The 26,585-nt window shown below is 46.0% G+C and overlaps 1 protein-coding gene across 1 annotated transcript in view; it reads right to left on the bottom strand.

The window, feature by feature from the left end:
- RNF10 (ring finger protein 10) overlaps positions 1-26,585 on the bottom strand; it is a 70,875-nt gene that overhangs the window by 39,434 nt on the left and 4,856 nt on the right. The window contains exons 2-6 of the mRNA XM_033954629.1: positions 17,461-17,660; positions 17,156-17,358; positions 9,998-10,088; positions 8,496-8,680; positions 8,265-8,401 (exon numbers count right to left, since the gene is read on the bottom strand). Coding sequence (XP_033810520.1) covers positions 8,265-8,401; positions 8,496-8,680; positions 9,998-10,088; positions 17,156-17,358; positions 17,461-17,660 — 816 coding nt within the window. The remainder of the gene's footprint in view (positions 1-8,264; positions 8,402-8,495; positions 8,681-9,997; positions 10,089-17,155; positions 17,359-17,460; positions 17,661-26,585) is intronic.

Here is a 26,585-nt window from a genome sequence, read left to right as displayed (position 1 = left end):
AAAAAGATCCACTTGAGAAGTGCCCCATTGAGCGAAAATGGACTGAAGAGTCGTGGGATTGAGAGTCCATTCGTGAGGTTGGAGAATTCTGCTGAGATTGTCCGCTAAGGAATTCTGTTCCCCTTGAATGTAGACAGCCTTCAGGAATAAGTGACGAGCTGTGGCCCAAGACCAAATCCGTTGGGCTTCCTGACATAATAGGCGAGAGCCCGTCCCTCCCTGTTTGTTGATGTAGTACATTGCAACTTGATTGTCTATGCAAATGAGTAGTACTTGAGGAAAGAGAAGATGTTGAAATGCCTTGAGGGCATAAAACATCGCTCGGAGTTCCAGGAAATTGATGTGGTGTTTCTTTTCTTGGGTAGTCCAAAACCCCTGAGTTTGGAACTCGTTCAAGTGAGCTCCCCAGGCATAGGGGGAGGAATCTGTGGTGATGACTAGTTGATGAGGAGGTAGATGGAACAGCAGACCTCTGGATAGATTTGAAGATGTCAACCACCAAAGAAGCGACTGTCGAAGAGACGAGGTCATAGATATGTGTTGTGAACAAGGATCCGTCGCTTGGGACCACTGGTTCGCTAAGGTCCATTGAGGAGTACGCAGGTGGAGACGTGCGAAGGGGGTGACATGTACTGTGGAAGCCATGTGCCCCAATAGCACCATCATGTGATTCGCAAAAATGGTAATCTGTTGAAACACCTGTCGACAGAGATGAAGGATGGTCTGAAGGCGGTTGGATGGAAGGAACGACCGCATCAGAACAGTGTCCAGAATGGCTCCAATGAATTGAAGTCGCTGGGTTGAAATGAGGTGCGACTTGGGTAGATTGATTTCGAAACCCAATAGTCGAAGGAAGTGAATGGTCTGGCTGGTGGCAAGCAGAACCGCCTGAGGAGAGTGAGCCTTGATCAGCCAGTCGTCCAAGTAAGGGAAGACTTGAAAATTGTGAGAGCGGAGATAGGCCGCTACTACAATCAGACACTTGGTGAATACCCTGGGAGAGGAGGCCAGACCGAAGGGTAGCACCTTGTACTGATAATGGTTTTGATTGATGAGAAAGCGTAGATATTGCCTGGACGCCAGATGGATAGGAATATGTGTGTAAGCCTCTTTTAGATCGAGGGAGCATAGCCAGTCGCTCTGAGAGAGGAGAGGATAGAGGGTGGCAAGAGAGAGCATTTTGAACTTCTCCTTGACCAAGCATTTGTTGAGATCTCCGAGATCTAATATAGGTCTGAGGTCGCCGGTCTTTTTGGGAACTAGAAAGTACGGGGAGTAAAATCCCTGACCTCTCTGATCTTGAGGAACTTCTTCGATGGCATTGAGAAGAAGGAGGGATTGAACCTCTTGAGCTAGAAGGAGGGACTGAGACTTGTTGGAAGCAGACTCTTTTGGCAGGCCTAACGGCGGAGGAGTCTGAAAATTGAGGGAGTAGCCGTGGGCTATGATAGAGAGCACCCACTGGTCGGTGGTGATAACTTCCCATCGAGTTAGAAAAATGTTTAGTCGACCTCCTATAGGTTGCGGAAGAGGACATGAGGGAGGAAGACTGGCAATGCCCTGGAGAAGCGAGTCAAAAGGGCTGAGTCGGTTTAGACTGAGCAACAGGTTTCATGGCAGGCAGCTGTTGTTGGCGAGCCCGTTGTTGTTGCCGCCTTTGCCTCCGAGGCTGAGGAGGATGAGGCTGAATCAGCCGAGCAGAAAAACGCCTCTGATAGGACGTCTGCTGCCTGAAAGGACGAGGAGGAGGGGGTTTCTTTTTGGTTTTCAATAAAGTATCCCACCTCGTCTCATGAGCAGAAAGCTTCTGAGTGGTGGAATCCAGAGATTCTCCAAACAGCTCATCACCCAGGCAGGGAGCATTGGCTAGGCGGTCCTGGTGGTTCACATCAAGGTCTGAGACGCGAAGCCATGCCAATCGTCTCATTGCTACAGCCATAGCAGTAGCTCGGGAGGTCAGTTCAAAAGTGTCATAGATGGAACGGACCATAAACTTCCTGAGTTGCAAGAGACTGGCAGGGCATTGTTGAAAAGCAGAAAGCTTGCGGTCAGGAATATATTTTTCAAAAGAGGCTATCTGCTGGATAAGATGTTTCAGGTAAAAGGAAAAGTGAAACGCATAGTTATCTGAACGGTTGGCCAACATAGCATTTTGGTAGAGTCGTTTACCAAATTTATCCATGGCCTTGCCTTCTCTGCCAGGAGGGACAGAGGCATATACACTAGAGCCTGCAGATTTTTTTGAGGGTTGACTCCACCAGCAGAGATTCATGTGGAAGCTGAGGTTTGTCAAACCCTGGGATAGGAATAACTTTATAAAGTGATTCCAATTTTCTTGGAGCTCCTGGAATAGTAAGAGGAGTTTCCAAATTTTTGTAAAAAGTTTCCCGTAAGATATCATGAAGGGGTAACTTTAAAAATTCTTTGGGAGGTTGGTCAAAGTCCAAAGCCTCTAGGAACGCTTTTGACTTTTTAGAATCAGACTCCAAGGGGAGAGAAAGGGTGTCTGACATCTCCCTCAGAAATTTAGTGAAGGAAGAGTGCTCTGGCTTACTAGCAGGATCCTGCACCGATGGGTCAGCCTCATCCGATGAAAAATCCTCCTCGGTACCGAGGGGATCATCGGAGTCATCCCATAAATCAGGGTCCCGTACCGATGGGAGACGGCCCTGAGACAAAGGAGTAGAGGATTCGGTATGCCTGGTTTTGCGTACCGATTTGCCTGAACGCATCAACACCGTACCCGGTGACTGTAACACGGGACGGGTGTCAGAGAGCGGTACCGGATCAGAGGCCGAGTGAGCCATACGTCGAAGAGACTTCGGCTCCGCCGATAACACAGGCATGGAAATGGAAGAGGCAGATTTAAGCGGTGCCGATAGCGTCGATGCCAATAACATAGGCTGGTTGACTATCGGTACCGCAGGATCAGTGGGTACCGACACCGGAAGGTTCGGAGTTAGCAGAGCCAGGAGCAGGTGTTGCAATTGCTCCTTAAGCTGGACCTGAAGGATGGAGGCTATACGCTCATCCAGAGACAGTCCCGATGGCACCGGTACCGCTTTTTTCTTGCTCGGTACCTGCGGTGCCGCTCGACGTTCAGGTGAAGTCGATGCCGATGAAGAGGCAGTGACTTCTATGTGAGCGGAGCGTTTGCGGGGCCAGCGCACAGTCTGCAGGACTTGGCTCACTGCTTGTTCGACTGGCGGGCCAAGGACAGAAGGGGATGGCTTCTTAGCCGGCTTAACTGAAGGATGCGACACCGAAGAGACCTCTTGCGGTGTCGAAACCACCGGTGCCGATTTGGAGGAAGTCGGCGGAGTCGACGCCGGTGGAACTTCCATCGCGGCATCAAACAGAATCCACTGCTGAATTTGGCGGTTCTTCAAAGTTCTCTTTTGAAGAGAACTACAGCGGGTGCACGTTTCTGCCCTATGGTCCGGACCCAAACACTGAAGGGACCACTTGTGCGAGTCGGATATGGAAATAGGGCATGCACACCGCTGACACTTCTTAAAACCCGGTGAAGGGGGCATGAAGGGAAAAACAGCAGTAGCAAAATCGAAGCCCGAGGCTTCGATGGTGCCAACAGGCCCCGCCGGGACTGACCGAAAAAAAAAAAAAATCCAAAAAATAGACATTTTTTTTTTTAAGAAAATAAGAAAAGAACAAAAAGTGAATAAATTCACGAGAAAAATTTACGCGAGCGGGAAGGCGAAAAAAGAGAGTCCAACAGCCGTTGGAAACACGCGTCTTCTTAGCTCCGCGGAAACTAAGAAACTGGGGACCGCACGCCTTTGTCGGGCGGGAAGGCACTCGCGCACGCGCGGTGCGGCCTAACTAGAACTTTCTAAGTTCTTAGAGTGCAATCACTCTAAAATTGTCCGTACCGGGGCTCCGTCGGTACCGTCACCCATCAGTCAAGAATATGCTGCCTGCTTGTCCTGGGATAATGTAGGGATGGAGATCTGATAAGTTCTGATCTAGGGCATCAGAACACAGGCAAGGTCAGCATACAGACAGTTCTGAACCAGGCCAGGTCAGCACACTGATCTAGGCCCTGTGTATGGATCTAGGCCTTGTGTAAGGCTTTGAGGCCCTGTGTAGAAGTATGAATCCTTTCTCTTTCCCTCTTGAAAAAGCAAGGAAAACGGTTTGCACCTTGAGACTGAATGCTGAGGCATTCCCCCCTAACTTTTTGTCACAAGACTCTTGACACCTATTAACCTGACACAGGTTTACCCTTATCTTATCTCTTATCTTGTTTAAGCATCCCTTATATGGGCAACAATCAGACTTTGCCTACATGCCAAGCAGGCCCTGAGTTTAAGGCTAATCAAGAGAGCTTAAGGAGCATGCATTATAACCTTTGGACTGTCACATGCTATAGTAAGATGTCAGACATATTAGAAGTGTATACATTGGGAATCTTTATTTTAACTGTTATGATGTATTCAGATGTAATGTGAGATAGTAACTTTGAGAATCACATGAAATATGTAAACAAGGAATTATCTTGGTATAATCCTCACTGTATATGCATAATGAAATAGTAACCTTGTAAAGCATTAGCCATGTAATTAAGGGAGGCAAGATTCTCAATAAAAAGGTGAGAAGACCATCCATTAAAGAGTGCCTCCATCCCGACTCTAAGACTGCGTGTGTGTGTTTCATGTGTGACATCCCTACACAAAAAGGTTCCCCAGAACAACTGACGCAATATGGTTGAGTGACCATTCGTGCGGTTGAAGGAGTCTGCTCAATTTGTTCACTAAGAAGTTCCGCTTCCCTGCTAGACTGCTTTTAAAAAAATGTGAGGAATCAACCAGAACTAGATCCAGAGAGCCTCTTGACATAGTGGGCGTTGGCGAGACCCTGTGCCTCCTTGATTGTACACATAGTACATGGCTATCTGGTTGTCTGTTCAAATGAGCACTACCTGAGAACATGATCTTGAAATGTGTGGAGGATATTGCAGATTGCTCAAAGCTCTAGAAGGTTGATGTGAGTTTTCTCTTGAGTGAACCAGCTGCTTTGAGTATGGAGGCTGTCGAGATAAGCTCCTCAACTGAATATGGAAGCATCTGTAAATGTTTTCTGAAGTGGTGGAGTATGGAAAAGAAGGCCTCTGGAAAGATTGGCAGGCAATAACCACCAGAGAGGAGATCGATGAAGGTCTGATGTCACATGGATGAGTTGAGACAGAGTTCCAGTGGATCGAGACCATTAGGTTGAGAGTGTCCATTGAGGTTCTCTGAAATGTAGATGGGAAAAGGGAGTCACGTGAACTGTAGAGGCTGTGTGGGTTTCACTCCAGACACATACAGCCTGTGCTTGAAACCTGTGACAAGGTCACCAGCAAGCAGACTCCCAGGGGAAGGGACCCTCTGAGTCTAGAAATGGTGGCACACAGCAGCAGGTTGGCTCCACAAATCCAAAGTTTCTCTGTGAAATCAGCAGTCCAGCACCGTGGGACTGCGTCCTTTCCTCCGACAGGGGACCAGAAAGGGGTCCTCAAGGCACTGAAGCTACCGAGGAAACGAACTTTAAGTGAAAAAGAAAAAGCAGCAGAGCAACTTCAGAAGACTTCTGCACAGATTCTTTGCAGAAATTTTAACTGGATATGTTTGCTAGCTCTCAGGCTAAGGGGGTGGAGCATGTGCTCAGAAAGGTTTGTGGATTTCTGAAGCTCCTGGATTGCGGGTTGGGATTGAACACCTAGCATATGGAATCCAGAAGGGATTTAACAGAATGATGAAGTTACAACTGTCTTATTTTGGTCACACCATCAGAAGAGATTACTGGAGAAGAAGAGGGCAACCTGCAATCAGATGACTGGACACATTAAAGACAACTATGGGGATGATGCTGGAGGACCTTCCAGACCAGCACAAAACCAATTTCTTTTTAGATCTGTAATTCATCAAGTTGCTAGGACTCAAATACGAGTTGATGGCACCTAACACACAATTCTTCACATAAAAAAATATCAGCCAGCAACTCTGTAGATCAGCATCACATAGTGGTTTAGCTTATCATCAAATAGCTTACTTACATGACAACTATATCAAAAAGTTTGGATCACACATGTTATTACTTCATTGCAATCCAGACCTTACCACATAAAGATTAAGACCCAGTACTCCCTCTTACCCTATGCCCGCTCTACCTTTAATCCTTTCTTTTTTTAATCTGAAAATGAGAAGGGGTCAGCATCACCAAAACAGACTAATGCGTATAGTCAAATCTAGCCCTGAGGGAGGAATAGTAAGCAGACAGACTAGCTTATATTAGGGAAAGGAATGTAGATGATAAGAAACAGTTTACCCAATATGGTTAGGTCAAGGAGTACTTGTAGAATGTGAGTAGTAATGAACAAGATTAATGTGGTATGTGCTACAAAATGTGGGAAGGTGTGAACAAAGTGACTTGCCCCAAACAGGAGCTTAACCACAGTACTTTAGACCAGTGTATGCATGTTTCATATATTTAGAATAGGATTAGAAAACAAAGGTTTTCTCCTGTTATATCTACAGAAAGAATGCTTAGGGTCCCAAAACTAAGGATTAATTCCTTGGTTAACTCAGACAAGTCTTAACTGAGATACCTCAACACAAGTAACACAGATCTACATTTGGAAATTTCTAGTTCCACTCTTAAGAGACTCAAGGTTGTGGTTGGAAAGTAGCTAAATAGAAAGCAGTTCTAGTTATGCACTCTAAGCCAAGGTGCTTTACACAGAGAATCTCAAGTGAATAGTCAGGAAGAAAGAGAATATGGGAAGTCTCAATTTCAACTGTAATGGCTTGCTCAAACTATCAGATGCATCTCTATTAGAGAATGACACGGAGAAAAAATCTGTCCCCGTCACTGCCCCATCACCGAACCCGCCATCCTCTTCACCGCCCTGTCCCCGCAGCATCCACCCTTCCCTCTCGCCACCTCACCACCCTTCAGCAGCCTGAGAATTTCCCTCCCTCCCCATTACTTCGCGGTGTAAAGAAACTTAAGGGAGGGAAGGCGCACGGTCACCGATCACATGCATGGCCCCTTTCCTCGCTTAAGTTTCTTTACACCGCGAAGGTAAGGGGGAGGGAGGGAAATTATCAGGCCGCTGAAGGGCAGTGAGGTGGTGAGAGGGAAGGGTGGATGCTGCGGGGTCGGGGCAGTGAAGGGACCCCTCAGGCCAAATCTATCTCCCTCCCTCCCCCTTACCTTTGCAGTGCTTTAGAAAAGAAACTGATGCTGGCAAAGCTTGCCTGTGCCGCCCTGCAGTCGCTTGTGTGTGGGCGGAAGCTTCTCCTCTGACAATTGTCATTTTATAAACGCAAATAAAACAGAGCAAGGTTCAACAAAACCCATCTCCCCTCCCTTTCACAAATATACCCTTCACTATTGTGAAAACTGAACAAACCAAATTACTACAGAATGCTACATAGAAAAATCAAGCTAACAGAATACTTTAGTCACACATGGCAAGAATAACGTTAGGGGAGTGTAACTAGGGCAACTGCCCCCTGGTCAGAGAGAGAGCCCTAAGCCAGCTGGAAGCTAAATAAGCACAGCCTGGACTTTGCGGTCCCCAGTTATGTCTAATACCAGCTCTAAATATTCTGAAATATTCTAGTCACAAAATATAAAATAAATTTATTTTTTTTCTTTTTGTTGCCTGGTAATTTTATTCTTCAAATCACATTGGTCTCAGGCTTTGGTTTTAGGTTCCTTCTGTCTTCATCGTGGCTTAGCTGGCTCCTGAAGGTAAAATAGGCGCAAGAGGAGCTGGGGAGAAGATGCTGAGTCTGACATAGCCACAATTTTTTTTTTACCACAGGAGTAAGCCTTTTCACCGCTCCCACAGGGCGGTAAAAGGTCTTGTCCCCATTCCTGCAATAAACCAGTTGCAAATGTCTCCATTCCTGCGGATTTACTGCAGTGACCCGCGATTTACCACGATAAACAGTCCTTGTGTCATTTTCTAATCTTTATCAAATGTCACCATACAAAGAGTAGAAAAATGTAAGATCATCTAAGAAAAAAATGCAAAGGAAGAATAAATTCTAGACTCATGAAGGGTAAACCAGTAAATCTTAAAATAAGATTTTACAGGATTTCCTTGTCAGCATTTACTTAAGACTTGCACATATGGGAGCAGAACCATCCTAGCTAATAGTATTCAGTACACATCTTAGCTAACAGTATTCAGTACATTTCAACATAGAAATTAACAGCCCCCTCCCCTAATCCCCAAAATGCAATGCCCTCACCTCCCAAGTGAATGGGCTGTTCTACTTTCATCCATTTGGATTTGGGCAATGCCACCAAGACACCTTTCTCCCTTCTCATTAGCTGCATAGTGATGGTATCACCAACAGAGTACAGGCGTGTCTCCATGGCAACAACACTGCAACAGAACAGATATAAAAGATAAGAGTGCTCTCATTCCTTGAAACAGAGTGATAGCAACCAACTGAAAGCCCAGCTGTCATGGGTCTCACCTCCTCAATTCCTTCTTGTAAATGGTCCCATAACAAATAGGGCATTTGCTCCAGTCCCTCTCGCTGAGAGACAGGAAATGCAGAATACATGCCCAGCAAAAGATGTGACCACATCGGGTTATCTTGGCTGCAGTAGGAGGATACAGACAGATGGGACAGGAGGGCACTTCATGACTGCAAATGCGCTGTAAGAAATAAATTAACATACAGTTGGCTGAAAACACTTCTGTAGCACTGCAAGCAGAGGATTCAGGACCATTCAGCTGTTAATTGCATGCTTGTCTTCAGGACTACTATATGCTGTATGCTGCTTTAATAGGCATAACCAAAATGCCAATCTTTGCTACTTCTTTCTAGGTCAACTTTTCTGAACTTGATTTAATGTATTAGTTTTACTCATTGAAAAAGTAAGCCAGTGGGATCCTCTATGGAAAAAGTTAAGAGGCACCCTTCCTGGGACATAAGGAAAAGTATCAGTGTCGGTTAGAGAAATGGGCGGAGAAATGGCAGATGAAGTTTAATGTGGAAAAGTGCAAAGTAATGTATTTAGGCAGCAAGAACAAGGAATACGAGTATAGAATGTCAGGTGCAACTCTGGGTAAGAGCAAACAAGAAAAGGACCTGGGTGTACTGATAGATAAGACCCTGAAACCGTCAGCACAATGTGCGGCGGCGGCAAAGAAAGCAAATAGAATGTTAGGCATGATAAAGAAAGGAATCACGAGTAGATTGGAGAGAGTTATAATGCCGTTTTATAGGGCAATGGTCAGACCACACTTGGAATAGTGTGTCCAACATTGGTCTCCCAACCTAAAGAAGGATATAAAACTGCTGGAGAGGGTGCAGAGATTAGCAACAAAGCTAATAAATGGTATGGAGAACTTGGAATACGAGGAACGACTTAAGAAACTGGGACTGCTCTCCATTGAGAAGAGGAGACTTCGAGGGGATATGATTGAGACTTTCAAAATACTGAAAGGAATCAACAAAATAGAGCAGGAAAAAAATTATTCACCATGTCCAACGTGACACGGACAAGAGGACATGGACTGAAGCTAAGGGGGAACAAGTCCAGGACAAATATCAGGAAGTTCTGCTTCACGCAACAAGTGGTGGACACCTGGAATGCTCTCCCAGAGGAGGTTATTGTGGAATCCACCATTCTAGGATTTAAAAGCAAATTAGATGCACATCTCCTTACGAGAGGCATAGAGGGATATGGGTGACTAAAATTACACCAAGTGTACACCTGACTGGGCCTCCGTGTGTGCAGATCATCAGACTCGATGGACCTTAGGTCTGATCCGGAGATGGCAGTTCTTATGTATGCTGTCACAGACTGTCTTGGCATCATGGGTATTAGCCAATAACTTCTCTTCAAAGAAGCAATCCCTTTACTAGGATTAAGCAGCTCCCCTCCACTATTTCCTAGATTCAACATGTGTGCTTCCAACTGGAATGCTCAAAACATCTACACACACACACAATCCACTGCTACTAACCACTTGTTCCACAAAGTCCCAGTTGACCAATGTATCTGGATCAGTGAAATGAGCAGTGTAATCCAGGTCTTCAGACACCACAAACTGGCAGCTGAAAGAACATATCACAGATTAAAAATTGTGCTGCAAGATGAAATGTGGGATTCTTTGATCTATAAACATGCTTACAAAAAATACACTTCACCCAAAAAAGAACACAAAACACTTTCTGAACAAAAATATTTTCTGTAACATAAGACAGGCATCGGGCATATAGCAGTTTAGGAAAATGGTTAAAACTAGATTAGTTGAGCAAGTGTTCTCTTCTTAATCGAGGTTTTATAGTAAATACTCATTACTGTTTTGATGCTAATGATGGCATTTTTATCTTAAAATTTTATGCTGTTATGATTTTACACTATGTTTTTGTAAGTTAATTATGTACTCTATTTTTCACTCCATAAGACGCACCCTAGATTTAGAGGAAAAACCAAGAAAAAAATATTCTGAACCAAATTGTGCTTCTGAACCCAGCCCCCTAGAAAAATAGATAAATATACTGCAGCAGACAGATTTTGCTCGCTAAATTGAAATCCTACCTTTGTCTGGCGATTTCTGGTTACACTAGATAGTTCTCTCGTTCCTTCTTTTCTTCATCAGGCCCAACAATTGTCTCTTTCTATTCCCTCCCTCCCTTCTTTCGTCCCGAGTTCGTACCCCCTCACTGCCTTCTGGCCTTTGTCCTTTCTCCCTCCCAAAATTCTGACGTCGGGAAAAGACTTGTGGGCCAGATTGCACGTCGCTGGCCCTTCCTTTCCTGCAGTGGCAAGCGGGTAAGAGGGCGATGAGCAGCAGCAGAGCGCCGGGGGGAAGGGGGTGACTAGCAGCAGCAGAACACTGGAGGTGGAAAAAAGTGTATATTATGGAGCGAAAAATATGGTATGTTGTTTTGTTACCCGCTTCAAATTGTAGGATATGCGGGTTATAATTTTTTAAATAAATAAACCAAACATAACTACCGTATTTTTCGCTCCATAAGACGCACCCTAGATTTAGAGGAAGAAAACAAGAAAAATAAGCATTCTGAACCAAATTCTCCCTGCCAGGCTCTGTACCCAACCCTATATTCCTTGTCAGGCTCTGCACCCTGTCCCCCCTCCCTGCCAGGCTCTGTACCCTGTCCTCCCCTCTGGTGGTCTAATGGTAGGCTGGGACAAGGCACAGACAGGCAGGCCTATTGGCCTAGTGGTAGGCAGGCCTGTGACAGGCAGGCTGGCCTAGTGGTCTAATGGATGGCAGGCAGGCAGGCAGGCCCCATACCCCCCACATACCCTAAATTATCCCCCATATCCCCACATACCCCCAGTACCTTAAATCATACCCCATACCCCCTACGTACCCCAGTACTTTTTTGATCATACCCCCCCCCCCCACGTATCTTTAAAAATCCCTCCCTCCCTACATGGCTGTCTTGGTATTTTAAACATCCCCCACCCACCCAATACCTTTTAAAATCCCTCCCTCGATGACTGTCTTGGTATTTTAAACATCCCCCACTCACCCAGTACCTTTTAAAATCCCTCCCTCGATGACTGTCTTGGTATTTTAAACATCCCCCCCATCCCCCCAGTATCTTTTAAAATCCCTCCCTCGACGGCTGTCTTGGTATTTTAAAATCCCTCCCTCGACGGCTGTCTTGGTATTTTAAACATTCCCCCACCTCCAGTACCTTTTAAAATCCCTTCCATGCTTGCTGTTTCTTATTTCCCAGCCAGCGGCATGGCAGTCAGAAGAGCGCGGCGGTCAGGAGCAAAGCTTTCCACGCTCCCGCTTGGGCCCGCGCTGTTTTCTGAATGACTGCGATCAGTTCTCGTGAGTCCTGCGAGAACTGATCGCAGCCTTTCAGAAAACAGCGCGGGCCCAAGCAGGAGCATGGAAAGCTTTGCTCCTGACCGCCACGCTCTTCTGACCTCCGTGTCACTGGCTGGGAAATAAGAAGAGGAAACAGCTAGGGATGGAGGGATCACACTGGACCACCAGATAATTTGTAAGTGGTCGGGCAGACGGCAATGGGCCTGCAGGGGGGTGGGGTGTTTTACAGAGGTGTAGCGGGCATGCAGTGGGGCAGCATGCGGGGTGTTTTAAAAAGGTTCGGCAGCGGGAAAGGTGTTTTTAAACGGTGCAGGGGGTATAATTTTTTGTACCTTCGCTACATAAGACGTACAGAGATTTCCACCCACTTTTGGGTGGGAAAAAAGTGCATCTTATGGAGCAAAAAATACAGTAAATACAAATAAAATCACATTTTGATCTTGTCCAGTGGAAAAGCTCCAGTTTGATTCTCAAATTGGTCTTTCACACCCCAAGCAAGCTGTAAAACTAAGCATGCTTTGACAGCAGTGTTCATAATTGTGGAAAAGGAAACTGATCAAGAGAGACACCTAGTACCCATGACTGCAATGTTATGGAGAGAGTCCTGGTGCAGGGAGTCCAGCTGAGGTGACTAGAGCATTAACATGTATTGAGAGGACGCATGTGAGCTTTTGCCCAGGGAACTTAGTCTATTGTGGCTGCCTTGGAACTTAGCCCTTGGAGGTAGTGCCACACAGACACAGCTGGCTTAGCTTGCAAGATCGTTATCTGAGTACAAAGCTTCCGTCCATGTGCCTCAGAGAGAAAGAGAGGATTCAAGATTCAACCACCAGGCTAGACTGCGCTGAGCCTCCTTTGTCTAAGGAAGCCTCAAATGCAGAGGATCCCTTTGCAGACTCCAATGGGAGATAAGCACATCCTGCAGTGGGCGCAAGTGAGCCCTCGCCCAGGGAACTACATCTATGGTCATGACTATCAACCCCAGAACCTTCAAGTATTACTAAAAGGCATGTTATCAACTGGCGAAGCTTTTCCTGGCATAATTTGGGAAAAAAACATACTGTTCATTCCTGTGGCGAAAACATACCCCTGGCTATTCTAGGTCATGCGTGGAAATGAGCTATTTTGAAAGTTGACCACCCAGCCTAGTCTCTGCAGCAACTGGATGACTTGGGTGAACAGCTTGGTGTCCTTCAGACTCCAACTGAGTCCCTATGAGCCAATCGTCCAGATATGGATGGACTCATATCCCAAGTCTGCATAAGTGGGCCACCACAACCACAATTACCTTGGTAAAGGTCCAAGGCGCTGTTGCCAGCCCAAAGGGCAAAGCTGCAAACTGGAAGTGTTGCTGCAAGTCATGGAACCTCAAGTATCTTCTGTACTTCAGAAAAATGGGAATGTGAAGGTAGGCCAGAAATTCCCCTGGTGCTAGTTAGGCAATCATCAACCTCACCGTTTCCATTCTGAATAGAGGAATTTTGAGGGTCGTATTGACCGCTTTGAGATCCAGGATTGGTCTCCAATCCTTGGAGTTTTTCTTTGGCACGACGAAGTATACCAAGTATCTGCCAGAGCCCAAGTAGGACTATGGAACAGGCTCTATGGATGTTATATCAAGCAATCTATGGACAGTGGCTCTAACTTTGGCCTCTTTGTCTGATCTTCCCACTGGAGAGTCTAGAAAAAGTTCTGCACCCATTTTGCAGAATGTCCAGCACTCAGTGATATGTGGTGATGTCCACCCACTACAAGAATACTGAGAGCCTCCCTCCAATCTGCGGAGAGTCAGTTGAGGGCCTGGCATCATAATGCTTCCTGGGGGGAAAAGAAGAGCGGGCCCGCAAAGATTGTGGATGCCTAGCTCCACCAAACTGTTATTTGGTGCTCTGATAAGATCACTGACCCAAGGAACCTCCAGACAATATCGCCTAGAGGAAACAAAAACTAGAACATCCCGGTCTCCTAGAACAGTGCTTCCCAACCCTGTCCTGGAGGATCACCAGGCCAATTGGGTTTTCAGGCTAGCCCTAATGTATATGCATGAAGCAGATTTGCATGCCTGTCACTTCCATTATATGCAAATCTCTCTCATGCATATTCATTAGGGCTAGCCTGAAAACCCGATTGGCTTGGTGGTCCTCCAGGATAGGGTTGGGAACCACTGCCCTAGAAGACCATGGACTACTGTCAAGTTTGCAGACCTGCACACTAGCCATAAGATCATCCAGACCCTTACCGAACAATAATTGCCCCTTAAAGGGCAGTTTACTGAGAATTGCCTTGGATGATGAATCGCCAGACCAGTCTGATCCACAACATCCGGCGTACAGAGAGTCATACAGGACATCAGCCATATAGTCCACTCCAGAAATCAAAAATAGAAGATCCTTAACCACAATGGTGTTAGAATCATGACACAGCTTGGAGTGACAGGATCTAGCGACAAAAGATACTGCTTTAGCTGCTCTCAAAATTGAGGCCACGGAATCAAAAAGCCTGTTTAGAAAAAAAAATCGATCCAGCAATCTTGGATGTCCTTCAACACCACACCACCTTCACTGGTGAAAGAGTGCACTTGGTGACCAGTGCTACCAAGGAGTCCATCTTAAAGGTGTTTGCCACTGGACAGAACTTGGACATAGTTAGCCTTGGCCACTTTCAAGAGGACCCTCCAGTACCTCCCAGTGATCCTTGAGCATCTTCACAATGTCCGGATGGTCAGGAAAAAAAGGAAGACTGCAGCCTTGTGCTACTCATAAGAGAGCACTGCGCCAATGTGGACTGATTAGTCTCAAATTTCAATTACTGAAGGGATTCTGAAATTATCCCCATCAATGTGGAAGGTTTAAATAGTCTCCACACAGTGGGGTCCTCCCCAAGATCTGGGTCCTGGAGATCTGTGACTGCAGCCAAATCCCCCCACTGTGGAAGTGTCTGTCTGAGAAAGCAAAGACATGAGAAATCATCCGGATCATCCGAGTCATCCATTGGAAGACTGTCCCCCGAATGTGCATGGCCCTGCTGATGGGGGACCTTAGGGGAGGGGACACAAGCCGAGATGCCATGGTAGGTATATTAATAAATTCTGGGGGAAAACCTTGCCCCTAAGGGGCAGATGCCTCCTCCGAGACTTGCTTAGAGTTCTTGGAGTTTTGTGGGCTTACGATGCAGAATTGCGGCTGAGTTTCACCGAGGATGCACTTGTGCTGCCTTCTCCGACCCTATTTTGGATAGTCCATGAATTGGCTGAGCATTAGAAACGTCCCCCCAAAGGGACGGGGTGGGGTGTGGGGCTAAAGCTAATACACTGCCTCACACGCCGCATGGCACGTGGAACATAGATGCTCGACCGATAACCATCCGCCACAAACAGGGCATGAATCCAATGTATTTGCTCTGAAGAGTCCATCGGATCTGTTTTCTTTCAAAAACAAAGTATTTTGAGGCATATAAAAGTTTTTAATTCAAAATTGGGAAAATCTAAGATGGCCACCATGGGAGTGATTTTAGTGCTAAAACAGTCCGGGAAACACACCAAAAATTAAATTTTAATTTTTAAAACTCAGGAATTTTAGGATTTTTGTGTTGGGGGAGGACCTAGGACTCCCCCAACCATCCAAAACTGAATCTAAACACCCCCCTCAAAAAAAACCCAAAAAACAATTTCACAAGCTGTCAGCCTGTTACTCACTGTACTATGTGCTAGGAGCTGCAAAATGGAAGCAGAGACAGCTTACAGGGACGTTGATCTCTGCCTCAAGAAGCCTGGAACCTGGATTGCCTGCATCTTCTGACTGCCTCTCGGGCCCACAAATCAAAAAATACAAAAGCAGACTGGACAGCTAGGTGTCTCCGAGGGCTAATCCTGCTAGCAGCAGACTTCCTCAGCGTGAGCCTGCGTCTTCTCCCAGGCTGAGGTCCCAACAAGTGAGAACCTCTGGGCACTAGCATCCAACCAAACATTAAGAAAAAATACCCCAAAATAATAAAGCCACAGAGCAGAGCAGGAATACTTCTGAGCAACTTGCTTGCAGAAAAAAAACTCAGGGGTTAGAAGCAGCTTCCTGGGAAGGCGATGGAGTTCAAAGATGATTGATTCTGCAACCAACTTGCAGGTTCAGATGCATAAAACTCTAGTGTTCAAAACTACTAGACACATTGTACTAGAAAAGACTGATGATCTTGTCACGCTCCTCTAAATGTCATTTAATTTTATTTTCATTTTTTTAACTGAATTACATTAAGGCCCTGATTCTGCAAAGTGCTCCCAATTGTAGGCAGCTGTAGGCGTCCTACAGCTGTCTAATCAGCCAATCGGGAGGCACTTTAAAAAAAAAAAAAAAATGCTCCTCAGGCAGGGCGCCTATATTGAAGGCGCCTCCAGGGAGCCTAGAGAGGCCCGCAAGCTGCCTAAGCTCGCCTAAGGCTAGGCGGTAGCCTTAAGCGAACCTAGGCGGCCCAACGCATCTCCCTAGCAGAACAGGAGACGCTTACCATGTAGGCTAGCAAAATGCTGGCCTATGTGGTAAGTAGACACGGCCACTGTATCTAATCGCGGCAAGGATCTCCCTGCTGTGATTAGTATAGTGGCCGCAGCTACGACCGCAAGTCTCCCCTCCCCCCAGTGATCGTGGCAGGAGGGTGCCCAACCCCTCCTGCCGACCCTCCCCAATGGCCCTCCTGACAATCGCAGCAGGAGGGTACCCAACCCCTCCTGCCAGCCTCCCTAAGATCGCCGGCAGGAGGGTGTCCAATCCCTCCTGCCGGACCCCCCCTAATGAACTCCCCCACCCCAGAATCCCCCTTAGTCTTACTTTCCAAGTTGGACCGGACGGCTCCTCGCACGTCCGGCCAGCAGGCCCGCCTCCGTCCAAATGAGGCAGGCCCGCCCCTCCCCTGCCCAATCCACAGAATCCTAGGGCCTGATTGGCCCAAGCGCCTAAGGCCCCAATTGTCAGGAGGATCGTTTGAGGAGGGGGGTTCGGCAGGAGGAGTTGGGCACCCTTCTGCCGGTGATCTTCCGGAGGGGGGCCATTGGGGAGGTCCGGGGAGGGGGGTTGGGCATGTTAAACCTGATTCTGTAACCGGCGTCTGCAACATGAACGTCGGTTACAGAATCCTATACAGCGTCCTATACAGAATCCGGGCCTAAATGCCTTACTGAAAACACTCAAAAAATATTTTGTTAATCTTTATAAAATAACCCCACTCAACCCATTCGTATATAAATCAGAATCTAATAGCCTTTGACAGATACAGTTTTACAAGAAAAATAACCAATCTACACCCCAGAGTGTCACTCACTTTGCTTGCAAAAAGAGTTCCTTGTTGAAGGGTTTGTGTCCCCACTTGTTCCTTTTCCCCCAGTTACCATGCCCATTACCATCATGGTAAGCTCCCATTTGGCCACGGGGCGCAAATGTAAAATTCAGCAGATGGTTCAGATTAATCTTCTTGGGACCAGAAAACTGGGCAGGGCTGAACTCTGCCCGCTGAGTTTCTGCTACCTGCAAATAAGAAAATCACCAACAGAGAAACATTTTAAATCTACTGCTCAGTTACCTATCCCCCTCCCTCCATTCTAAAGCTCCTGGGAAAATTTCACTTACCTCTTCTCGTCTTCCACTATTACAAGCAGAGACAAAGTGTCTGCCCTCTCCTCCACCTCGCTGAGGGGGAATCTTGTTAAATGTTTTGCTTTTCTGTAAGTTGGAACGGCGGGACAGGCTGGGAAAGCTTTCATGTTTGGGATGAGAATTTTCTCGTTTACGATTAGAGCGCTGTTTAGATCCATTTCCATTCTTTCCATCTAAAAGTCACCAAGCATCAAATGCAAATATTAAGGCTATATGTTATGGGAATTCTCTAGCACATTCTTTTACAAAGAAGGTGAACTTTACCCCTCCTCACATCACTCCCATGAGCTTCAAGCACTTCAGTCTGGCAATGAAGCTTTCAAGTTCTACTCTTGGCAGAATTCTGTGAGTGCCAGATAACGGTTCACATCATGTGTCGAATCTAAGCCAGCACATAAGAAATGACCTGCTGTGCAGCAAATCACTTTCTCCTCTACTGCCTTGTGTCTGCATCACATTCTGCACCTGAGATGGTGTGGAATTCTGCACTTGCAGAATTCTGTCAGAAGTTCCACAGCTGGCAGACATCAGAAACAAAAAACTAAAAGCCGGGATGGTTTATTAAACTTCCGAACATTCACTTTATAAAATTCTATACACAGAATGTCATATTTCTTATTTTATTACATTTATCTTCTAAAATTTCATATTTCTTACATTTTATTACTAAAACAATTATGCTGCTACAAATAAAGTGCAAAGTGCAATTATGTACAAAAACAGAACTGAACTATGGCAGAAACCTCTAGAATGAATTCTAATATTAACTCATTAAAAATGTAAATATTTTTTTCAATTAACCATGATTACAATAGTTAGTTGATTTGTATAGTTCATCAGTTGATCTTTTTTGAGTATTTCATCCAAATCATCATATATAATAAAATGCTAGAGCGCGCCATGCGCTCTCGAAAATTTGTGCGGTGTGGAACCGTGAGGTGTGCTTCTGTGGCAACATTCTAACCTCAAGGCGCATGCGGGGGCTGAAGGCGCGCGACTGTGCTCTCTCCCTGCCTCGGCACGTCACCGCCCACCCTCACTGCTGCCTCTCACTCGCTGCCTGCCCGCGTCCTCGCCGTGTCACCTCACTCGCCGCCGCCGCAGATCCTCTTCAGAGCAGCCTGCAATCGTGGCCGGCTTTAAAGAACCTCGCAGGCCGCTCTCCAACCTCAGTAGCACGCTCCCTCTGACGCACGGAATCGCTTCAGAGGGAACGTGCTACCGAGTTGGAGAGCAGCCTGGGAGGTTCGCTAAAGCCGGCCACCACGATCGCAGGTTGCTTTGAAGAGGAGCAGGCCAGAAGACGCCGGGATGGAGGGGAGAGTAAGAAGGGGATCAATACCGGGACCAGGGGGAGAGGGAAAGGAAAGGGGGCTGCTTTGGGGGGAGGGGTGTGCAGGGGGGAGACAGAAGGGGCCATGGATAGGGAGAGAGAAAGGGGGCTGCTTTGGGGGGAGGTGTGCTGGGGACAGCTTTGCTCTGGGAGGAGATAGAAGGGGCCATGGAGAGATAGGGAGAGGGAAAGGGGGCTCCTTTGGGGGGAGGTGTGCTGGGGGACAGACAGCTTTGCTCTGGGGGGGAGGGGTGTGCTGGGAGGAGACAGAAGGGGCCATGGAGAGATAGGAAGAGGTGTGCTGGGGACAGACAGCTTTGCTCGGGGGGGGGGGAAGACAGAAGAGGGCCATGGAGAGACAGTTAGGGAGAGGGAAAGGGGGCTGCTTTGGGGGGGAGGTGTGTCCTGGGGGCAGACAGCTTTGCTCGGGGGGGTGAGGGGGAGACAGAAGGATACAGACAGCGGCCAAGGAGAGAGAGATAAAGAAACACAGACAGACACATCTATTCTAGCACCCGTTAATGTAACGGGCTTAAAGACTAGTATATATATAATTCAGGAATTCAATCCGGGAAGAATTAAATATCAATTGGCACTTATCTCCGTCTTTTCACCAACTGAAATCTTCTTCTATGCTGCCGTGGCCAGGTAAATTAGCTCAGTGCGCGATTCTGAGTGTCCAAAATCCAATGAATAAAACAATTATATTCACTTCATAGAGTGAATTGTATCTTTAGCTCTCAATAACCGCCATTAGCCTCAGCATCAGAAACATGACATCAGCTATATTACATTCTAAACCTGCCTGTGCTCAAATTTACAGAAGTAGGTTGTTAATAATGTACTTCCAAGGCCACTAGTGATGACACTATGTGTCGGCTTTAGTAGTGGTGCCATGCTATGCAAAATATCTCTAGCAAGGCTAGGAATTCTGGGAGACAAGCAAGTTATGGTCATTGCTCAAGAGTGACAACATGTAGCCAGATTCAGAGCCCACAATTGCTGGCTTCTAGAAGCTTTTGTGGATGGTCCTTGGCACAGGACCATCTCTAGAATGACTAGGTTAAATGTGTTAAGAAGGGAGGGGGATCCCTCGGTATTTGCAAATGAAGACTACATGATGCCAGATCACAACTGTGTCTTCATTAAGCTGAAAATATGAAGGAGAAGATGGAATTACTCAGCAAAAATGGTACTTCCCATTTTAACCTCAAATTCTACCTAGTCCATGGCCTTATTTCAATACTTTTGTATATATTCTTATAAACACCTAGAGGGGCATAATTGAAAGGGACGTCTAAGTCCATTTACGTCCATCTTGCAAGTCATCCAAAGTTAAAGAGCCTAAGACACATTTTCGAAAGAGACGTCCAACTTTTTTTTACTTTCAAAAATCGTCTTATACGTCCTGCCGATCTGATCGTCCAAGCCACTAAATTGTCTATCTTTATACCACATTTCCGTCCAACTTTCCATCCAAGTCCAAAACGCTTAGAACAAGTCCTGTTGGGCGTGGAAGGGATCTGCAAAGTGATGGACTGCACACCCAGACATGCCACCTAAATACTGGGGTACCTTACAGTGCACTGCTGTGAACTTCACAAAAAGGGTGCCTTGGTATCTCCTCACTACAGCTCCCTTATAGGTCACAGTGAGCCCCCCAAACCCATCTCCAGAATTCCCTAGACCCACTTATCTACCACCCCAATAGCCCTTATTGGCTTCAGGAGCCACTTATATGCTGGTACCAAAGGGTTTTGGGGGTGTATAGGGAAGTGCACATGTTTCAGTATCAATGCAGTGATAACAGGGGCTTATGGGCATGGGTCCTCCTCTCTATGGGTCCCTAACTCACCCCCAAGACGGCTTAAGCTGCCTCTGTGCTGGGCAACTAGGCTTTCCTATGCCCGACTGCCCAGTGATGATGGTCTGGAGGCTGAAATTTAAAGTTGTGAATAAAATTTTTATGGGGGTGGGGGGGGGTTGGGTGATCACTGGGGTAGTGTGTGGGGGTCTGTGTTATGTGTTTGCAGTGCTTATCTGGTGAGTTTAGGTGGGTTTTTGTGACTTAGACCATGTTTTACATGGTTCAATTCCCACTGCAGCTCTTTGTGACTCTGGGTAAGTCATTTAACCCTCTATTGGCCTAGGTACAAAATGAGTACCTACATTATATATATATATATATATATACATACACCGTATTTGCCGGCGTATAAGACGACTTTTTAGTACCTTAAAATCCTCCCCAAAGTCGGGGGTCGTCTTATACGCCGGGTACAGTTTACATGCCCTTACTTGCGGGGCTGGATGTACTCAGTCGCGCGGCTCTTCTTCTCCCTACCTTCTCTGCTTGCAGCACAGAGCCGAACGGAAGTCTTGCTGACGTCGGAGGGGAGGGAGGGCTTAAACAAAGCTTAAACAAAGCCCTCCCTCCCTCCGACGTCAGCGCTGACGTCGGGAAGACTTCCGTTCGGCTCTGTGCTGCAGGCATGGCAGGTAAGGAGAAGGAGAGTAGCCTCGCGGTACCAAGAGAGAGGGGCGGCCGCCCCGCCCCGGTTGCAGCACAGCCGGCCAGGTTCCCTTACTTTTGTGGCACTTCCCCGATCGACCGATAACAGCCCGGGTCCGACAATCCTCCCTGCCCTGTAGCCGCGAATCTAAATACCTTCTTACAGCAGCTGTAAGAAGGTAATTTAGATTCGCGGTTAAGGGCAGGGAGGTTTGTCGGATCGGGGCTGTTGTCGGTCGGTCGGGGAAGTGCCACAAAAGTAAGGGGACCTGGCTGGCTGTGCTGCATCCGGGGCGGTAGAGAAGGTGTGCGGAAGAAGGGGTCGTCTTATACGGCGAGTATAACACAAAACTCTATTTTTTAACTAAAAGTTGGGGGGTCGTCTTATACGCCCAGTCGTCCTATACGCCGGCAAATACGGTATATATAATAATAATAATAATTTTATTCTTATATACCGCCATACCCAGCGAGTTCTAGGCTGTTTACATTAATTAGATTAGGATCCGCATAGACATGTAGATTTACAACAAATTTATCGGATTTACAACAAATTTAGCCAAACTTGGCAGATGAAAAAGGAAGATTTACAACAAATTTAGCCAAACTTGGCAGATCAAGAAGGAAGATTTACAACAAATTTATCGGATTTACAACAAATTTAGCCAAACTTGGCAGATGAAGAAGGAAGAGGGTAGAAGAAGCAGGGGGAGATAGGAGCTATCATGAAGGAGGAGATGAGCCGAGCAATGGGCCCTGAGATTATCTGAAGGGTCGGTTAAGGGTCTTGTTTGCTGAAAAGGTAGGTTTTGAGTGATTTTCTGAAGTCGAGGTAGGTGGGGGCCTCGAGTATCATTTGATTGTAACCTCAGAAAGGCAGTAAATCAAATTCCCTTCAGTTCTTGAACTCTAGGTTTTTATAAGCTAGATCAACACAGGGCCATCTGAGGAAAAGGAGACTTAACAGTAGATAGTGGTTCAGTCTATCCAATTTGTTTCCTGGTATACCACAACCCACCCCAGTTAAACTATCTTTCCCTTCATTCCTGTGCTTATTATTTGTTATGCTTTTGCCTGTACCATCTCTGTGAAAGATAAAGAGATTAGGTTCTTATCTTGCTAATATCTTTTCTAGTACATAGGTGTGTCACTCTGGATGAACAGATTAATATCCCAGCGCACGCAAGCCGTGCAGAAGGAATCCACTCCAGCTTTTGAATTCCTCCTCCTTTACTGGGAGAACTCTGCTGCCTTCAGTTTGTACCAAAGCAGGCAATAGCTCTCTATAGAAACATAGGTGAAGGATGGGTACAGGGAACTCACCGAACTACAAGTCTGTTCTACTTTGAAAACACAACAAACATGTTCAACATTGCAATTGAACAATCAAAACAGCAAAACAAAACATGCCAAACAAACTTTTAAGGAGCTCAAATAACAACTCAATGAGTTATAGCAACAGAATTCTTCATAACCCTAACGTCTGACTGACATCCAAAATTTCACTTTTGGATTCTAACTTTCTGATTGAGACAGTAGGCAGGTGTAGGAGATAACTGACAGGGCTGGGTTCTAGAATGACACACCTATCAACTAGAAAAGCTAATAGCAAGGTAAGAAACTAATCTCTATTTCTAGTGCAATAGGTGTGTCATTCTGGACAGACAGGATGTACAAAAGCAGTCCCAGAAATCTAGGGCAGAACAACTGTGCTGACCTGTTAACACCAAGGACCCAAAGGTGGAGTCCTCCTTTGCAGCTATATCCACTCTGTAAAACTTGAAAAAAATGTATGTAGAGTGGACCAAGTCAATGCCCTCAGGGGAGACTGCCCAGGCTTCTGCCTACAAAGCCACACTTCTAGTTGAATGAACCTTTATGGAGACTAGTGACTGTTTTCCACAGGCAATATATGCTGGTGGAATAGCCTTACAGATCCATGTGTAGATTGTGGTCTTGGAGGCTCACTAGTGAGTCTGTGTGGCCAATCTGAAAACACGAGAACGACCTTTCCCCAATGGCTTGCCATCCTCTATTCTACTCTATTCAACTTACGGAACATTTCTACTTCTGTGTAAACAACTTGGCACTTCCTGGCCTTGCAACACACAAACTGACGTTAACTTTATTAATGTTATCAGATGTACACTGCTATACTCTTCAATTCGCTGTACGTAAAGTTTCTCTTTATTTTTATTGTATTTACAGTTTCTTTTATTGTAAACAGTTTCTTTTATTGTAAACCGCCTAGAAGTCGCAAGATTGTTGGCGGTATATAAGAATAAAGTTATTATTATCCTCTGGAGGATCCAACCTATCATGGGCCACAGCGGAAACCAAAGCCCGTTCTTTGGCCATAACTGCAACAGCGTGTTCAGCCCTGCGCTTCCAGACTCGGATCTTTGACTGTAGAATCTGTCCATCTTCTTGTTTCTTGCTGTCAGCATCAGATTGAACGTTGGGCGACCCCAGGAATGAACAATGGCTTGGAAGGCTGCTGTAGACAGCATCCACTCACCCAGATTCAGTCTCTCTTTGCTGAGGAATGAGCAGTTTGGACACTGTCACTCCCGCTATATGTGCCGCTGAGAGAGCCTGAAGATGAAGCTCCGTCCACCTGAACAGTAAGTGAGCTTCCAGTCTCAGCTGTGCATTCTTGATGCCTCCCTGGCGATTGATATACTATAGCACCTTCTGAGAAAACTTGAACTGCTAGTACCTCCAGACTATTCTATAGTCTCTCTCAATAGATTTTAACAGTGTTTCAAGAAGGGAATTTTCCAAAGGATAAGGGTCATATTATAATTACTCCAATTGTTAAAAATAATAAAGATCAAATTTCACAGGTGTTTAACTTTTTGACCCATTGCTTTGATTTCCTGTTTCATTCCCAATTACTAGACTATGTGGCACATTTTGAATTATTGCATTAGTCTCAATCGGGCTTTAGACCCTTGTATAGCATTGAAAAGTTGTTAATGCCACTCTTAAGCTATTTATATGATCTGTTTAGTAGGGGATTGAATGCCCTGGTTTTGCAATTAGACCTCAGCAGTGCCTTCGATCTTGTTGATCATGACATTTTACTTTCTTGCTTGGATTGTGTTCAATTCTGGTTTCCTTATCTCAAGAAAGATATAGTGACACTAGAAAAGGTTCAAAGAATAGCAACCAAGATGATAAAGAGGATGGAACTCCTCTTGTATGAGGAAAGACTAAAAAGGTTAGGGCTCTTCAGCTAAAGAGACGGCTGAGGGGAGATATGATTGAAGTCTACAAAATCCTGAGTGGAGTAGAACGGGTACAAGTGGATCGATTTTTCACTCTGTCAAAAATTACAAAGACATGGGGACACTCGATGAATTTACAGGGAAGTGCTCTTAAAACCAATAGGAGGAAATTTTTTTCACTCAGAGAATAGTTAAGCTCTGGAACACGTTGCCAGAGGATGAGATAAGAACAGATAGTGTAGCTGGTTTTAAGAAAGGTTTGGACAAATTCCTGGAAGAAAAGTCCATAGTCTGTTATTAAGACATGGGTGATGCCACTGCTTGCCCTGGATCAGTAGCATAGAATATTGCTAGTCCTTGGGTTTTGGCCAGGTACTAATGACCTGGATTAGCCACCGTGAGAATGGGCTACTGGGCTTGATGGACCATTGGTCTTACCCAGTAAGGCTATTCTTAGCATTAACTCAAACTGTGCGCCATGGTTTTTATGCAGTAGTTATCCTAACTTGAGCAACTTGGATTTTCAGCTCTGACAAATTAAATTTAAAAAAAAAGAGAATGACTGCAGATTGTGGATTATGAAATGCGTGTTTTGTCGACTATCGAGACACGTTTTGAGTTCATTTGCATATCCACCGCATTGATTAGCAATTCTATTCTATCTACTTTAGTTTCACTTTTGTTACAATTACCCATACATAGCTTAAAGAACGTTAAATAACTCTCAAAATTTAATTTTTTGTTTTTTGCAATTTTATAATTTCAATTATAAATGTGCTGTGAAAAACATTTGCTCCATTTAGTGTGCCAGAGCTAAAATGTTTGAGACACACTACTCTAATCTGTTCATCGACCACTTCCTTTTGGGAGGTCAACCAATAGGGTGACCAACACCCCTGAATCAGGTGTCCACTGCAGTGAGCTCCCCCAACTGAACAGGCTGGCATTTGTTTTCACAATTACCCACAATGCTATTTGGAGAGGTATGACCCTTGACAATGCGGTGTCCACAGCAGAGCCATCTACAGGGAGTCCGATTCAGGTGACCATCATTACTGATGATTTTGTAAAGAGAATCAGCTACATAATCCACTCCAGCTAAAAGGAGCTGGGGTAAAGCCTTACTCTCTGCCATTGCAAGCCCTCACTACCCTTTATGACAAGCACATGTCACAAAGCTATTGCAGCTGCTTTGATTCCCAATGCCAACATTTTAAATTATTTTTTAAGAATCACATCCACTCTGCTATCTCGCATATCCTTCAATACCATGCCTCTCTCACTTGATAGGGATGTGCACTTGGTTACCTGCACCATCAAGGAATCTACCTTGGACTGAGCAAACAGCTGGCGACACTCCTGTGTCATCAGATACAGCCGAGTCGTTGTCTTGGCTACTTTAAGGGACCCTTCAAGAGCATCCCAATGCTCCGTGACCAATACATTGCTGTTAGGAAGCCAGAGAAAACAAAGACTGGGCTCTCTCACACTGCTCATTATAGAGCAGGGAGCAGAGGGAACCTCCTGGGAGTCCAAGTTTAACTCCCACTAAGAGTGTTAACAGCCAGCAGACCGTGGAGTCATCACCTTGATCCCACATCTCCAGACAGGGATGGCTCGCTCTGTGACAGCAAGGGCATAGCAATAGACCTTTCATTCTCTGAATCTCTCTCAGAAAGGTCCACCAGATACTGGCCAGTCTCTGAAACTGAGGCAGATATGCCCTGGGAGCCCCCTCTTGCACCTCCTGGTGCACTGCCAGATGCCTCTTGAGGATTTCAGCCATCCAGACTGGCTCTCCACATTAGACTGACAAATTCCAGAGAAAATGCCGTATTAGGCAGCATGGAGTCTCCTTTAGATGACTCCAACTTGCATCTCTTGGGCTCCGCAGCCTCCATACCAGAGTTTAGAATCAATCAACAGGGACCACCCCCCCCCCCCGACCATTCCTCAGCCCTAGAGAGGAAAGGGGAGGCTAAGCTGACCGCCCCCATTCATGAGCTGCACAGCACATACTGCA

This window comes from Geotrypetes seraphini, chromosome 8, assembly GCF_902459505.1.
Source record: "Geotrypetes seraphini chromosome 8, aGeoSer1.1, whole genome shotgun sequence".
Classification (NCBI taxonomy): domain Eukaryota; kingdom Metazoa; phylum Chordata; class Amphibia; order Gymnophiona; family Dermophiidae; genus Geotrypetes; species Geotrypetes seraphini.
This window is presented reverse-complemented; position numbering and strand designations above follow the sequence as displayed.